The 17,145-nt window shown below is 52.5% G+C and overlaps 1 protein-coding gene across 1 annotated transcript in view; it reads left to right on the top strand.

Annotated features, from left to right (window-relative positions):
* The window catches only part of Slc1a7 (solute carrier family 1 member 7), a 44,302-nt gene that overhangs the window by 14,239 nt on the left and 12,918 nt on the right, over positions 1–17,145 (top strand). The window contains exon 3 of the mRNA XM_051171896.1: positions 8,609–8,824. Coding sequence (XP_051027853.1) covers positions 8,609–8,824 — 216 coding nt within the window. The remainder of the gene's footprint in view (positions 1–8,608; positions 8,825–17,145) is intronic.

Below are 17,145 nucleotides of genomic sequence, written 5' to 3' on the forward strand. Positions count from 1 at the left end.
AGGGCCCTTCCTGCCAGCTGGCTTTGTAGGCTCTTTGGTGTACACTGCCAGTAACTTCAGAGCATTGGTCTTTTCTTGAAGAGGGCCCTTGAGCCCCATTTGAACACTGGGTCTCCTTTCCACAACTCTACAGATCTTTCGTCAAACCACAAAGGGCCCCTTCCCCTGGGCAGCAAGCCCCTCCTCACCTCACACCTGCCACTGAGAGGGGTTTTTTTCCCTCCAAAGTGAAAGTGGCAGCAGGAGGAGCCTCCTGTGTCCTCACTGAGTATTGGCACTGCCTACAAAATCCCGTGTCACATGACAGTGATGATCTGGTGGGCAGAATCTGCTACAACCCTCACCCAGGGTGCTTGGTGGGCACCAAGTGGTTTGCCATTCTCAGCTCTCCTCTACCCATCCCTGCTTCCTGTCACTTGTGCCCCTGGACCTAGAAATCCGCCTTTCCCACTTTATCCCATAAGGATGCTCACTGCGCCCATCCCTTCCCTTTTAAATTTGTAGACCAACAGAGGAAAAAAAAGAAAGAAAGAAAGAAAAGAAAGAAAAAAAAGGAAATCTACCCACAGCTTTCTGTTCCTTTAAGTTCTTGGAAGATACCTTCCTGTTTCCTCCACGAACACAAATCTGCCTCCTGCTTCTTTTGGTTTTCGTTCAACAAAACGTCATAAGAGTTTCCATCCAGAGCCAGTGCCTTGGGGCTCTTGCTATATTCTTCCACTGGGGGTTACAGCTGAGCCTTTCCCATCACCAGTTCCTGGGATGCTCCTAGACACACCGCTGGACCATTTTTGCACCTAGGGCTCTAGAGTGACCTCGAGTTCTGTTATTTACAGCGTTCTCAGCCTCTACCTTAAAATAGATGCAGAATATGTGCAAATTTACAAGACAGGGAGTAGCAGATGGTATGTGTGTGTGTGTGCGCGCACGCGTGTGTGTGTGTATGTGTGTGTGTGTGTGTGTGTGTGCGCCTGTGAGTATCTGTTGTGTGTGTACATGTATGTGTGTGCGTGTGTATGCGTGAACGAGTATGTGAGTGTATGTGTGTGTGAGTGTGTGTGTGTACATGGCTGTGTGTGTGGCCCGTTGTGGCTCCACCAGAGTAACCTTGGGAAGTCAACTGTGCCTCACACATCCACAGACAAGAACAACACAAAAACTGGGGGTGGTTAGCCCAACATCTGGATCCAGCCAGAGCCTCCAATTCTCCCTTGGCTTTTTTTTTTTTTTTTTCCAAATCCTCCTCTCCCCTTCTCCAGTGTCTCAAACCAGGCATCGCTCAAGGAAACTGAAGCCATGTGTGTTTGCGGCTCTCTGAGGCTGAACATGGCAAAGTGTTTTGTTAGCTCTGCTTCATATAGAAGTTGTGTGTGTGTGTGTGTGTGTGTGTGTGTGTGTGTGTGTGTGTGTGAGCTTTTTGTGGGTCTGTAGCAAGTGTGCGATGCATTCGCATGCCCACGTATGCATTGTTTTCCTTCCCGTTTCTTGTAAGAATTTTCAACGGCTATTTCTTAGAATCAGGAAATCATGTTTGGTCAAAAGTCTCCCCACCCACTCTTCCCTTGCTGAGGCACTCCAGCTTGGCCGGCTTCTCCACACACCCACGTTCTGACTCCTTGGAGATGGGCCTGGGCCAAGCAGTCTTGAAGTCTGGTTTGAGAGCCAGTATTCAAAGCAGCTTCTCTGGGCTCTGTGGAGCAGGCTGCAGGCTGGAGGTGGCCACAGCCACTGTCAAGCCTGGTATTACCTGAACTTCTGGACTCACCCCTTAAGTCAGGGTAACCTTTCTGTGCCTGCTGCTCCTTCAGTGGGAGGTGGGAGCCTTTCTTGGCCTTCCTGCCTTGGCAGCTGAGATCTTGGCTGATCAAAAGAGGAAAAACAGCCCAACTGGGGGCTATGAAGACAGACCTTCAGCCTAGGGATTTGGAAAGTCTCCGTCCACCCCAGAAGTCCCATGGTCCTGCTGTTTCCACTTGCACTTCCTGCTCACCTTCCGAGAATCCACTGGGCTGCCACCTGCTTTTGGTCTCTCTCAATCACAGTGCTGACCCAGAGATCGGTTTTGTTACACTGCACATCTTGTACCATTACCATTAGCCCCGCCTTCGCTTCTGGGACCCCAGGTACTCAGAGCAAGTACCCAACATGGTTGGTGTGGTAACTTGTATACAGGGCTGGAGAGGTAGGTGGTTTTGAAAGAGTTCCTATTGTCCTTTTGTGGAGACTTACCACTCAGGAGAGCCTCATTCAGACAGCTCCATCCTAAGCTTCAGAGCGGCCCCCCTGGATAAGGAGTGATAGGACACACGCTCCTATCCCGTCCCTCAGGAGCCTGGCCAGCCTGGCAGGTGCATTTAGGAAGTCACCACTCATGGTGGAGACTGTACCCTTCTATGCCTGGCCTTCTGTGCCATGTGAGAGAGGCAGCTCCGCAGGAGCCCACCTTGGAATCAGAGAGGACTGCTCTGTGTGGCTGTGTCCATAGAATGCAATCCTGGAGGCAGGCTTTATCCTGGCTCCAGGAAAAGTACTTCATAATGAACAAAGCCAACCTGTGCTGGCCGCTGACCCAGAGTGGTGTATGTAGAAGCTCTCGGGGAGTTTCTGCACTTTAAAGGGAGTGTGCTGGGAGCACATGGCTCATATTTTAGTGAACTGGCACCAAGACATCCTGCCTCCAGTCTTAGAATTGCCTGGGGGATAAGGGGTGTGGCAGAGCCATCTGGGAAGTGGAACTAGGCAGGCACTAACGTGGCACTTGCTGTCAGAGATTGTGCCTGTCATCTGCTGGGGCGCGTGGTTAGAAAGACTGGCAGGAGACCTCATGCATGGTGCATGCGCGTGCACACGCACGCACGCACTCACACACACACACACACCTCCTTGCCTGTAGGACAGACTTCCTATAGCCCAAGAACTCAGCTAAGGTCAGAGAAGCAGGACACCTGTGTGCTCACTGTGGACTTGGGTGTGTTGCTTGCAGAGTCTCAGAGAGAGAGAGAGAGAGAGAGAGAGAGAGAGAGAGGAGAGAGAGAGGGGAGAGAGAGAGGAGAGAGAGAGAGAGAGAGAGAGAGAGAGAGAGAGAGATCCACTGCAGGGCAGGGGGGCTCCGATGGAAGGTTCTACAGGCACTGAGTGAGATCCCCATAGCTCCCTGCCAGCTCCAGTGTTCCAGTCTGCTGTCCTCCAGGCTCCAGTCCCAGAATTCCAGATGCCTCCCCTAAAGCCTTTGTCTCTTTTACTGCCTCTAGACCCCAGCTGCTGTCTGAGGGGCAGTGCACCCTCTCTGCCCCTTTCTAAGTGGGACTCAACCTCAGGGGAGGTCTGTCACAGCCTTGAGCCCTGAGGCTAATGGTCCCAAGTCCCAAGTGACTCATCAGGCTACCAGTAAACAAACTGCCAACATCCCCTTCCCACCGGTGGCAGCAGCTCAGCTTTCCTCCCGACCTTCTCAGCCTTCCCACTGCCCCGCACTCCAGGCCAAGTGCAGCCCAGCACTTGTCTGTGTTCATTTTCATCTTGTCAGACTTGGCCCGTGGTTCCCGCTGGGGTCCTTCGTCCAACACGTCAGCTGTTCCCTCCAGCTTGTGGTCCTCTACAAATCGGATCCACATGCTATCCGTGGCCTTGGCCAAGCCATTGATAAAATGACTAGGAAGGAGAATGCTAGAAGAGGAGCCCTGAAGACCCTGTTCTACTGTCCGCAACTGTTGCTCAACTCCATCTGGTTGCTGACACCCCATCTGTTCCCCAAGTCCTAGGGCTAAGAGCCTCAGTGCCCAAAACACACAGTGCCAGGGAACTTTTCTCAGCCTGGCCAGGAGACCAAAGTTAGCTAAGGAACCAGTTCTTAGAGAACCTATGCTTAAAGTCACCAGAACCCAAAGTGTCCTTAGTCTGGTCCAGAGCACTGCTCCCAACCCCGCGTCCCAGTTTAATATCACATCAGCAAACTGACACTCAGGTCTAACCAGGGCATGGCTTCTAGGGACTTAGAAGCAAGCCAGACTAAGGTCTACACCGGGAGGGATCCAGAAAGCCTAGCGCTTGCTACATAGTTGAGGCAGGCCTCAAACTCTTTGTCCTCCTCTCTTGGCCTCAAGTGCAAGGATGGGGGCCTAGTGCACTTTCCTCACCTCACACTCCTCCACTGCCACCCTGTGCTAGGCTCCAGGGGCACATGCTGTCTAAGATGACCATGGTACAGTGGAGATGCGGCAGGGAGTGGAAGGAGAGGCTCACCAAGAGGAAGAGCCAGCAGAGGAGAGTCCCAGACCCTAAGGTGACGAGGGTGGCTTGGGCAGATGAGAAGAATGAGGGAGGGCAGCCTGGGGAGGGTGTATGTTGTCCTCTGGGTCACCTGAGAACAAAAGGCTAAGGCAGGGCCCCTGCAGCCTAAGGTCAGGCTCTGTGCAGTGAGGTGAGTGAGCAAGGCCTCACGGGAATCTCCTCTAACCCTGCCCACCATGGTGTTACTTGCTCAGTCATCTGGTGCACGTTGGAGTTCACAGTGCCAATGTGGGAGTTGATGTGGAAGCCAGGTGCATAGACAGCCTTCCCCTTCCTCGGGAGCCCGACAGTCAAAGTCTCCCCTCCCCCACCCCTGCAGTTGGAAACATGCTGGGAGCCAGGCCAGCTCCCTACCATTTCTATAAGCTAATGTCTCTAATCACCTCAATCTCTTGATCCCCAATCCCTGGGCACTCGGTAGTTGAACCAGATGGCTTGGGAGGGCTGTAGGGCTCTGGGCTTCCATCCCCCCTGGGGCCTTTTACTGACCTAGGAGCATCCCGCTAGGCCTGGAGTGGGACAGACAATGTGGCTATCGTTCCCACCCTAAGTCAGGAGGAATAGTTGAGGTCATTTCTGTGGGATCTACTATTCTGTCTGTAAGCCTTGGCCTAACACCCCACAGCTGGCCAACCAGGCTCTACTTGGTTACTTCCTCAGATGGCAAGCTCACCACCACAAATGTACCCCGTTACAGTTATGGGTAAGTCATAACTCTGAGAGCTGACCTGAGAAGGGATTACAGGGGCTGGATCACATGACAGCCACTACCCTCCCATGCTGGGCCTTAGACCAGGACCAAGAAACAGTGGTCTTGACTCTAGAACTCTTTTTTTTTTCTTTTCTTTTCTTTTTTTTTTTTTTATTTTTTCTTTTTTTTTTTTTTTTGTGGTCTGGTCCCCCTTGGCCTTTTTTATTTGTCCCCCCCTCCCCGCCGAGACGGGTTTTTCTGTGTAGCTCCTGGAACTCACTCTGTAGGCCTGTGTCTTCTATCACGTAAACATGCTCTTTCTGGACGTGAGAGAGAAAAATGGAGAAATAGAAAAAGCAAAGTACCAATGACCCTTCTCCCTCCCCTCAAGGAAAACTGCCTCTCATTTTAGCCACATGTGTGCAAGCTAAACACTCTCCCAAGGACCAATGTGTCCTCATGTGTCAGTCTAGCAGTGAGTGGTTCTCAACCTGTGGGTCGAGATCCGCATGGGAGTCAGGAGTCAACTGACCCTTTCCCAGGGGTCACATATCAGCTATCCTGCCTATTAGATAGTCACAGTATGGTTCTTGTTTTGTTTTGTTTTTCAAGACAGGGTTTCTCTGTGGAGCCTTGGTTGTCCTGAACTCACTTTGTAGACCAAGCTGCCCTCGAACTTACAGCAATCCGCCTGCCTCTGCCTCCCCGAGTGCTGGGATTAAAGGCGTGCGCCACCACGCCCGGCCCCACAGTATGATTCTTAACAGTGGCACAACTACAGTTACAAAGTGGCCACAGAATAGTTTTATGGTTGGGTGTCACCACAGCGTGAGGAACTGTATTAAAGGGTCACAGCATTAGGAAGGCTGAGGACCACTGCTCTATAGTCTCAGCTCCTAAGGGGCTCACCATCAGGAGGAACCTCCAAAGACCAAAGGTAGAAACCTCCACCCCATCCCTGTGTCCGCCGGTTTCAGGAGGGGCTCGTTTCTCACACAGGTCTGTGCTCTCCTCACACTTTTGTCCCAGTCTTATCGGCCACTGCTGTGGCCTGCAGTCACCTTGGGCACTGCCAGCCCTAACCTGGGGGAGCTGCCTGCTCTCTTGGCTGTTGTCAATAGTTCCCTTTACCTTTCTTGCTTCGGCTCAGCAGTCCCATTGGTTGGATGGGGAGTGAGCTGTGGTGGGATAGATTCTGAGCAGGGTTGCACGGCCTCATGGAGAATTCTCATGGCATCCTTTTGGGCAGTGGTGCTCCCTGGGGTTGGGCCATGGTGCCCTCAAATCGTGACTACATTTGCGTTTCCTCCCAGCCTCCCACATCTAGGTGTCCCCCGGTGGTTCCACCTCACTGGGCCCCTTCCTCAGGGACCTTTGTGCTTTGGAAATCTGGTTCTCATCGTGCCCCTATCCTCAGTCCTTCAAGCTGTAAATCTGGACTACAAGTCAGAGAGGGGTATATTTCCCAGGAGGCTCTGGGGCACATGTTGCTAAATCGCTTTTCCACTTCTCAACACATTAGGACTGTCTTTCCAATGACGGGTCTTCCTTTATGGTGGCTGCTTAGCACAGTGGTGCGCAGACATCTTTTTATCTGAGGTCCAAAATGTAGCTTCTGCCCATTTCATAGTTCACCCTGGGACACACACCCACACACCCACACACCCACACACACCCGTACCTCTCCCTATACACACACACACACACACACACACACACACACCATGCCTGAACTTGAGAATCTTTCATTCTGTCTTTTCTCACAGACATGGTGTCTGGAAAGCAATGGTCTGCTCCCTCTCCTCTGCACTCCTAGGTGCCTCCTGGTCCCACTTGACTCCCCATTCAAGGCCACATACTATCTGTTTTTTCTGTCCTGTCATCACACCTTACACAGTCTGAGCGCTGACCTGGCTGAGCAGTACAGTTTCCCCATAGTTCAAAGTCTCCTGTTGCCTTCTGCCACCCACTCGTACTTGGGCCTCTCTCCAAATCTTGCCCCATCTTGGAGGAACCAACTCCTCCAGGAAGCTCTCCCTACTGTCTTAGCTAGGGCTCTCACCCTTAATAGAAATTGCCCTTCCTTGTCACCTTTCTTGTCACTGTACTGATTTGCCCAACTTCTGCAGTACTTGTGTCCCCTCCTGTCCTGGTGTTCTGCCTATCACTTCCCTGCTTCCTGCCAGAGTAACTACTTCCTGAGGTCAGGGACAGGATGGAGACACAAAACCAGACAAGCCTAGAGATGGTCTGAGGCAGCCTAGCAGGACCCTGATGTGGGTGAATTAGGGCATATCTCTTCTCAGGGACTGGCTTCCCAACCTGGCCTGCAGCAGGTGGACTTGACCATGGTTCTGCTGAGGAAGGGCAGAGGTAAATCTTCCTTGGATAATGGTCACAGCAGCCTCGTTTCCTCTGGTGGGGAATCCCATTACTGGCCTTTGGGAATTACATTTGAGCCCAGCCCTAAGCCCATCACTAGCATATGGCATCCTGGCAGAGGAGGAAATGGAGATTGTATGCCCTTCCTTCCTCCCTCCTTCCCTCCCTCCCTTTCTACCTGCCATGGAGCCCTGCTCTGGGTCTGCCATGGGCTGACTCATGTACCCTGTTCAGACACCAGCTTACCCTCAGGGGCACCTTATGATACAACAACCTGAAGAAGTGGGGTGGAGACAGACATCAGGAGAGAGCTGCAGGAGGAGGAGGCCTCCTAACAGGAGGGCCAGTTCATGCCCAGGGCTAAGCAAAGATGCCCAGGTCTCAGGGATAAAGCCTGCTCCCTGGGGTGGCCACTGGCTGCTGCGGGGCATCAGGGCATCGGACTGACATTAAGGAGAGAGTGAGGAGGATTATCTGCTCTTGTTTACATGATTAAAACCAGACAAATACTTCCTTTATCTGAAATAATGAAAGGGCTTTGGAGGAAAATCCTTTTGGCAATGAAACATAGCTCAAGCATTTCCTTAATTAATCGCTCGGCTCCCTCCCACAACAGCAGAGACACCCCCAGTTCTGGCCAGGCGAGTAGGTGAGTAGGCTCAGGTACGCTCTGGAAGAGAAGCCAGAAGAGGTCACACGGCTAGTTCTCCCCCGCTCATTAATCACCTCGGTAGTAGCCACCAGTTCACCGGTCACTGGTGCTGGGCTTTGTGGACCCACAGAAAAGACGAATATGTCCCTCTCATCTGTACTCAATCTTGTGTCTGCATCGGGCAAGTAAGCATAGTGTGACAACCAGGCTCATGAGAGGAAAGGCTAAGTGCTGAGGGAGTCCCCAGGACAGACTCCTAACGTGGGCAATGTGAAAGGACCTCACTGTAGAAGTGACTCGGCCTGGTCCTGTCTCATGAAGAGTCGGGGAGGGGACGTCTGAGAGAAACCATGCAGAAGAAAGCAAATGTACTGATCTAGAGGTGTGGCATACTGGGCTGGAGACGGGGCTTCAGAGAAAGAGAGCAGAGCAAGAGAGGTTAGGAGACTCGGGGTTGGATGACCTCGAAGGAGATTTTCGGGAGCACATGAGGGTACAGGGCATAGCAGCGAGGGAGCCACAGTGAGCACAACAGCGGCTTTCCTGGCTGCGGTCTTGTGCCTCTCACAAGCCTCATCCACCTTGCTTTTCAGCCTGATGTCCGGCCTCGCCTCCCTGGATGCCAAGACTTCCAGCCGCTTGGGCATCCTCACTGTGGCATACTACCTGTGGACCACCTTTCTGGCTGTGGTCGTGGGCATCATCATGGTCTCTGTCATCCACCCTGGTGGTGCAGCGCAGAAGGAGACGACCGAACAGAGCGGGAAGCCAGTCATGAGCTCAGCCGATGCCCTCCTGGACCTCGTCCGGTAACTCCCTGCCCGTATCCTCTCGGAATCCCCAGGTCTGATACAGGTCCCCTGTATGGCCTCCAGAGGGTACACAGAATGTGGGGCTCAAGCCAGCTCTAGGTTATGTTGCAACATGGACTAGGGTGAGCCTCACGACCCTCTGGTACAGATGTCTGTCAGTGGTGAACGTGTCTCCATCCCCCAGTCCCTGGGCTGCCTGCTGGGCTCTGCTCTGCCATCTCCATGGGGTTGGAAAAAAGTGATGGCTCAGGAAGGCTGTGAGCTGACTGGTCCCACAGCCGCTGTGGCCACCCAGCCTGCGAGGCAGGAGGCAGGTAATTATGGGTCCCTCTTTTCTCTATTGGTCCCTTTAGATAAGAAAACAAGGCTTCAAAGAGGAGGAGTGCCTTTCCCAGTTTATCCAGCAGGGAGGCAAGGTGCTAGGAGTCCATCCAGGGTGCCTGGCAGCCAGGACAGCATCTTTGCTGAGCCACCACCTTAGCCACTCCAGCTCAGTGGACCTAAGCCCTGCTTCATACTAAAGCGCTACAGACTTTGCCACAGAACAGAGGCTCCCCAAAGGCCCATCAGTCAGTCACCCTCCTGCCCCTCGCTCTGGGCTCAGGCCTGGAACAGGAGGCTCCACCTACCCTACTCCCTCAGGAGTGAAAGACCATGGCATGCAGGTCGCCTTCTAAAGGCCACATGAAACAGGTTTGGTTTGTTTCTGCAGTGGTGGTAATCCAGGCCCGGGTCTTGCACATGCTGGGCACAGCTCCAGCCTAGAACGTAACTTTCAAACACAGACACATGTTGTCAACACAGAAAGCTCCCTCTGGCCCCTGGAGAGGCCAGGGACCAGAGTACAGCAGGGCAGGAGAGGAAGGCGGAATGGGGATGCGCAGTGGTGGCCATGGGACGGGGCTGGGAAGCCTGGAGGACTGGCAGGAACCTCTGAGCGTAAGGGGCGGGGGGTGAGGTATGTGCTGCTGCCTGTGGGTACATCAAAGTCTCTGGCCCGAGCATCTGAGTGGATAAACAAACACGTGGTGCTCAAGGCCGAGGAAGGGTCTGGAGCAGGCACAAACCTGCCACAGAATTTGAATCTCTTGGATGAATCCAAGCTGAAGATGGAAATTTTGAAACCAAGGATAAGACAGGTGGCCTTGGGGATGGAGGGCTTAGCCCAGGACATGGGACTGTGTCGGGCCTCGGTGGCCCCTGAAAACACACCTTACTGGATGTGGCCTATGTCACTTAGGACTTTATTGCTGTGAAGAGACACCATGACCACAGCAACTCTTATAAAGGGAAACGTTTAATTGAGGCTCAATTACAGTGCAAAAGCTTAATCCATTATCATCATGGCGGGGAGCATGATGACACACAGGCAGACATGGTGCTGGAGAGGGAGCTGAGAGTTCTACATCTGGATCCACAGGCAGCTGCAAGAGAGAGTGAGCCACTGGGCCTGGCTCGAACTTCTGACACTTTAGGGCCCACCCCCAGTGACATACTTCTTCCTCTACTCTGACACAGCCACGCATCCTAATCATTTCAATTAATGCCACTTGCTATGGTGCCTAGGGGGATGGGGTGGGGGTGGGGAATTTTCACTCAAATACCACAGCCTGGTGGGCTCGACCGGCTGACTAGCTCCATGGGTTTCTCCCAGGCCCTCTTCATCTTCTAATCACCTCAAGACGTAAGTCCTAGTCTGTCTAATACCAACACCCCAGGCTCATCCGTTTAACACCATCCTGCCCTCTCCGCGCGGATCTGATCTGGTGTGGGAAAGCACTGTGGAATGGGAAAGCACTGTGGAAGTGTCCGTCTTGTTTGCCCCACCTACTCCACCCTGGTGAGATAATGCTCAAGGGACCCCTTCCTGGGCATGTGTGAATAGGCATTCCTGGTTGTAGTTACTCCAGAACATTCATAGGCCCTAGCCCTCCTAGCGCTGGACTCTCCTAAAATAAGCCATTTCATCTGGCCACTTATGATGTTCTTGTCAGGCAATATATCGGCTCAACCCCTAAGCTTGGGGCTATCCTCTGGTCAGGATCCGTCCTTTACCAGCCACAGCTGACCCACGGAAAGTATATTTATCCTTTCTGGAAGTGCAAGCCTTTCCCAGAGTGTTTGGACATGAGTCAGGCACAAGCCTCTACATTTTCCTCACATCTTAGGACACACGCCATGGGCTCCGAGTGCTTCTCCTGGCTCAGAGTTAGAAAGGAGCATTTTTTTTTCTTTCCCATGGGGAACTGATGGCCAATACTCAACATCTCCTCCTCTCTGCAGGAACACTTATCCCGTGCATCAGTCAGTTACAACTGTGTAACAAGCCACCCCCAGACTGACGGGCTTGAATGACAAGCTGGGGTCTGCTGATTTGGACTAAGTCCACTCAGGGTCTGCAGGAGGGCTGGTGGGCTGGGTAGCCATGGAGCCTGGGATGGCTTGCTTGACTGAGACCACTCTGTAAGCTGTCTGTGGGCTCTGTGCTTCAGAGGCCAGCCCCGTTTCCTCATAAGGGCAGCATTCCTCACTGTGGGAAGAAGCTGCCCACCCTGGGGATTTTCTTACTGCAAAGGTTAAAGAAATGGAACTGAAACATGGGGCTTTTGCAAGTCAAAGGATATGACAGCACCCCACGGCTTTGAATGTCCCTAGACACCAGTGTTCTCCAATTTTGGTTCAACTTGGAAACATCTAGTATGAACTCCTGGTCCCAACACATGCTGTTCATGACATCTCCAAGCTAACACGTCTGAGGAAAATGCCTCATCTTCATCGACTTTCCTCCACACCACCCATTCTCCCCCCACCCTGCATCCCGCTCCCGAATGCTGTCAGCTCTCCCATGGCCACTCAGTGCCATGCTTGTCACTCTCACCACCTCCGCCCATTTGAGTGACCAGTGGGCTCTCCTGCCTTCTCTGCTCCGATTTGAGGCATTTTCAACAAATCAGCCCCGTAACCCATCCCTTCCATGTCCGTACCTCACCTAGGAGCCATCCCCTTGGTCTCCATGGCTTACTTGGTAGGTATCCCCTCTGTCTCTGTGGCTTACAGGCGTCAAACTGCCTCACTCAGGGCCTCTGAGCTCCACTCTCCCCCTCCCCCAACCCTAGCCGTGCCAGCCTCAGCTGTCCTTGCCATGTCCTGTGTGTTCCTGTCTCCATGCTGCCCCTGCCTCTCCACACGGCCTTTCCTGGTAAGTGAAGTGCACCTCTGTTCCTCACTTCACTGAGGTCTCTGGTCAGGGACAACTTCCTGCTGTGGTGTCTTTTTAAATCTTTGCTTGCCTGAGTTTTTCTGCCAGCCCCTCTCACTACCTGACACTGTTACCACCACCACCACCACCACCACCCCTGCTCCAGATTTCTTTATTTCTTCCGGTCACCCTCCCCACCTCTGGTGGTAGCAGATCTTCACAAGCCTGTCCTGGAGCCTAGAGAATGCATATCCTAGAGCAGTTGCTTCCCAGGCAAGGTTGTTGTACTGACAGTGCTGTTGGGGTCTACGTCTACAAGGAGCTGTTGCCATTCAGGAAGAGCATGTGCCAAGCTCAGAGCAGGGGCCCAGAAGACTTGGCAATTCTGCAAGTTGCGTGGTGGGACTGACAGAGGCAGCAGAAGCAGGAGAGCAGGTGTGCTGGAGGCCAAGGCAGGAGGGATTCAGAAAAAACCTCCTCTTAAGAGCTGTTATTTCTAGGATTATGCTCCTGTGGCCCACCATTTCTCAAATCCTGATTCAAAACAGCTTTTCCACAGGGTAGGGAAAGCAGCTGGTGTGCTAGGAGCCCCGCCCCGCCCACTTGCCTTCCCCTGCTTAGGGATGCCAGGCTCTAGGTCCCTCACATGTGTCAGAGTCAAATTTTCCAGCGCTGGTCTGCTCTTGGTGGCTTCTCACATGGTAAAAACCAATCCTTGTGCTTTGAGCCTCAACAAAGCTGGGTGGCTGGGTATCACTGATGTCACATCTTCATGGGAGGGTCACATGCCTCTCTTTTTCGGCCAACCAGAAGCCACTGAGACCTTGGGTGGGGGTGAGGTCTCCTTTCCAGGGTCCCCTCTGGTTCTGTGGTTGCACACAGGAGACCCACAGCCAGCAAGAGGCTGTCAGGGCATGAGCGTAAACTCCTGGAGATGGGCAGTTGGGCAACACAGCAAAGGTCAACCTCAAACACTGCAACAGCCAGGTCTGGGTCGGCTGCCAGGCCTTAGGCATGGAATGCTGGGCCTGGGGTGGCGCTCAGTGGTAGGGCACAGGCCTAGTATCATGAGGCTCCAGATTCAATCCCTACCATCAGAAAACAAACAAAACAGGGAAAGAAAGAAATGAGAAGTCAGGAAAGGTGAAGCGGAGCAGGGAGGGTAGCGAGGATGCGTCTCCCGCCACAGGATGCCCTGGAGGCAGTGCGGCCGTGCACAATCCTTTCATCCCACCTTTAAGCGCTGTGCCCAACATCAGGACCAACCACCATGCCCAAAAGTCAGGGGGAAGATACATGGAACCCCAGTCTCTGAGGTCCTAGGGGGAAATGAGGGACCCAGAGCAGCCCGGAGCAAGTGGCTGCTAAGTGCTGATGATTGAATGAGAACACCGATGACCAGGTCGGAGACCCTGGGGACCTGGAAACACAAGTGACAATGTGAAAAGTCAGAAAGACAAGAGGCTGGTCACACAGGGACACAGGCCCTGGGCCTAGCCTCTGGGAAGGCAAAGATGTGTTCTCGTGTCTCAAGGATGATTCCAGATCACTACAGGCCATGTCCCTGGCTGACCTGCCAAGTCATTAATTCATTTCCCAGGGTTCCAAGTCAGAACTCTGACGTAGGCTCCCAGCGCGGCCTCAGGAAGTCCAGGCAGAACGCTAATCAGAGCTGGCCGCTGCTTTTTCCACCTTATTAAAACACCACGGACATTAAGTAATAACTTGGCTCCATCTGCATCTCCCCGTTAGCATCCCGGAGGCCGGATGAGTCTCTCAGGAGCTGTGCTTGAAAAGGAGCAATCCCCACCTTTGGGCCTTGGTGGGGAGCAGGGATTGGGAGTGCATATGGACCCATCTCAGTAAGAAAGTCCAAACAGCAGATATGGAGCATAGCCTCAGCAGGGAGCCCAGGCTATACCCTGGGACTTGCAGGCATGACTGTTTATGTCCCTAGTCACAGTCTGTTTATCTTTTATGTAGCTGCAACCAGGGCACAGGCCTCATGGGACAAAGAAAGAATCTTCCTGAAAGAGTTCAGAACCAAAAGAAAATGAACATTTACAAATTAATAATCAAAAGTATGATTCTTTTATTTTATTTTTGAGAAAGGGTTTCTGTATGTAGTCTTGGCTGTCCTGGAGTTTACTCTGTAGATCAGGCTGGCCTCAAGCTCACAGAGATTTGCTTGCCTCTGCCTCCTGAGTGCTGGGATTAAAGGCGTGCGCTACCACCACCTGGCCAAAGTATGGCTCTTAAATGAGTCTGCCCGGCAAGTTTGTAAAATGAGTCCGTACAAGAGCTGAGCGCTGCAGCGGAGGCTTCATGAGAGGAAAGGCTTGCTCTTTCTCAGAAGTGTGCTGTTCCTTGTCACCAGGATCTCAGGCTTGGCCCAAGTGCTTGGCTGCTTGGCTCTTGGAACTCATCATCAGTGTGTCTCATGGTCCAAAAGGGCTGCTCGAGCTCCAACTGTTTTATCTGTATTCCAGGAAGAGTGAAGGAAGGTTGGAGGAAAAGACAAAAGGGCGGTAGACTGAAGCCATCCTTCAGGGATGGAGTTTAGTGACTTCCTCTCATGTCTTGAGAGCTGTCCTACCAAGGACAAGAAAGAGTGGGAATCAGGGTTTGATGGCCAGGGTCTGTGGGTCTCTGACCCTAACAGACCTCCATAAGCAAGGAAGAAAGGAAGACCGCATACTGGTGGCAACTTGCCTGCTCTGCCATGGCCCACCTCGAAAAAGTAGCCTAGTGCTAAAGGAAGTCTCGAAGGAATGTACACACTTGGCCTTTTAGTTCTGCTCAGGCTAGACAGCCTTTCCTTTAGGGTCCTAGAACCCCCTGGGGGTCGTGACAGATTTTTCACACAGTTTGACAATCACTGCAGGCTGGTGGGCAGACATCAGCTTCCAACTCAAGGAAGAAAGGCGCGATACCCGGTGGCGCCCAACTTCCTGTTCTCCCCTCCTTTCTGATAAAGCCGAGCCCCTGAGGGAAGGGCGAGTGACAGGGGGGTCCCAGAACACAGAGCCTCTGCCTTGGCAGCTCCTCGCCCTCCTCCTCCTCTGGCCAGATGTGTCTGTGGAACCTGAATCTCAGCAGGAGTACAGATGCCGCTGCAGACGCTGCGTCTGGCCACAGGCGCTGCCGAGGAGGCTTAGGAAATAAAGCACACTCATGTCCACGTGTGCAGCTCCACTCATGTGTGAACCGAGCCTTGAAGGTGGAGAGTTGCCAGGACGATTGAGTGACGGGAGGGGGAGCCAGGCAGGCAGCAGCGAGAGTGTGTTACCGGTGTTACTCACAGCCCATTCCGAGAAATGCAGACTCAGTAGCAAGAAAGAGGCTGTGAGCATCCCCAGTCTGTAGCCCTCCTAGAGGGGCCTGAGGGGCCAGGGTGGGGGTGTCTTGCTAAAGCGCCTAGAGAAAGGTCATTGCAGGGGCCACCTGAAGGTGCATGGTGAACGTTGCCTTCATTTCCCCAACATCTGCACTGTCACTTTACAAAACATTAAAAAAAAATTTTTTTTTTGGCCCTCTGCAAGTCTTTGTTTGTTTGGTTTTGGTTTTTTTGAGGCAGGGTTTCTCTGTGTAGCCTTGGCTGTCCTGGACTCCCTTTGTAGACCAGGCTGGCCTCGAACTCACAGCGATCCACCTGCCTCTGCCTCCCAAGTGCTGGGATTAAAGGCGTGCGCCACCACGCCTGGCTTCTGCAAGTCTTCTTTTGGGAAGTGAACTGCTGAGTATATCTTTCTGGCGCGCTCTATTGGACCGTGGTTGCTTGTATCCATTTGTTTAAGCAGCAAGTATTTATTGACCGAGTGCCTGCTAATGTGTGGGGCTCTCTTCCAGGGACAGAGCAGGGAAAAGAACAAATGCCGCTGGCCCCTGGGGATTTGAGATTCCTGTGAGAGGAAACAGCTGGAGAAGATGGGGGAGGGGGAAGCAGGATTGGTTGAAAGTCTCTTTAGATTCAGGGTGCTAACTTTGGCCTTCGAGATGCCCCCAGCTTGTCTACCGTGTGTTTTATGGTTTCACGTGCACCATAACCTTAGGAAGCATCCTGTTTCTCCTCCCTTCCCCCGCAAGCCCCAGATCTTCATGTTGGTATGATTTTAGGTTTTTAGAGGGTAGCAAAGAAAAGAAATCCTACATGGCTTCACAGTGGCCCAGATGTTAACTGGCATCATATACAATCGCCAGACCTTTCAAACTGAAAAGTGGAACTGGGCTACCTTGAAGTAATCTATAGGCCTTGTCTGTTTGGCCTTTTGAGGCAGGGCCTCAGATAGCCCAGACTGGATTTGAACTCATTAGGCAGCTGAGGGTGACATGGACTCCCGATGCCCTGCTTTCACTTCTCCTGTGCTGGGCCTGCAGGCTTGCGCACCATCCTGCTTGTTCCAGAACTCAGCGGATGTCCCTCATTTTCTCATCGATATCCTCTGTTCTGGGATCCAAGCCAGGGTGGCATAGTGCGATGAGGACTCCCTTCCTTTCAATGAGTGAAATCAGCTGATTTGTCCACTTTGTTCTCAGCAAACGCGTTCATGTTTAGGAGGTGACAAAATATTAGCCTGTTGTCCTCTAGAGTTTTACGATTTCACTTGAAAAAAAAATTGTCTTGGAGTCAAGTGGAATTTGTTTCAGTGGAAGATGTTAAATAACAGAGGGAAAAACTCTTCAGAATGGTTGGTCAGCTGTTGGGTTCTAATGGTGGATCCTTTAATTCCTCACTGGCTCGTGAAGCGGCTTTCCCACAGATGAAGTACTTGGGCCAGGCACAACAACACACGTGGTATCTGAGCGCTTGGAAGGACAATGGGGTTGAGGGCAGCCTACGTTATGTAGTGAGACTCTGTCTGTGGATAGATAGATAGATGGATAGATAGATGGATGGATGGATGGTAGAAGGAAAGACAGACAGACAGATAAATAAGCTGGTAAGATAGCGCATCAGGTAAAGGTGCTTTCCACACAAGCCTGACAACCCAAGTTTCATCCCTAGAACCCACACAAAGGCAAAAGGAAAGAACTGACTCCTAAAAGTTGTTCTCGGGCCCCCACACACACGCCATGGCACTCACCTGCACAACAATAACCACCACCACCACCACCACAA

The sequence above is a fragment of the Acomys russatus genome, chromosome 29, assembly GCF_903995435.1.
Source record: "Acomys russatus chromosome 29, mAcoRus1.1, whole genome shotgun sequence".
In the NCBI taxonomy this organism is placed as follows: Eukaryota; Metazoa; Chordata; class Mammalia; order Rodentia; family Muridae; genus Acomys; species Acomys russatus.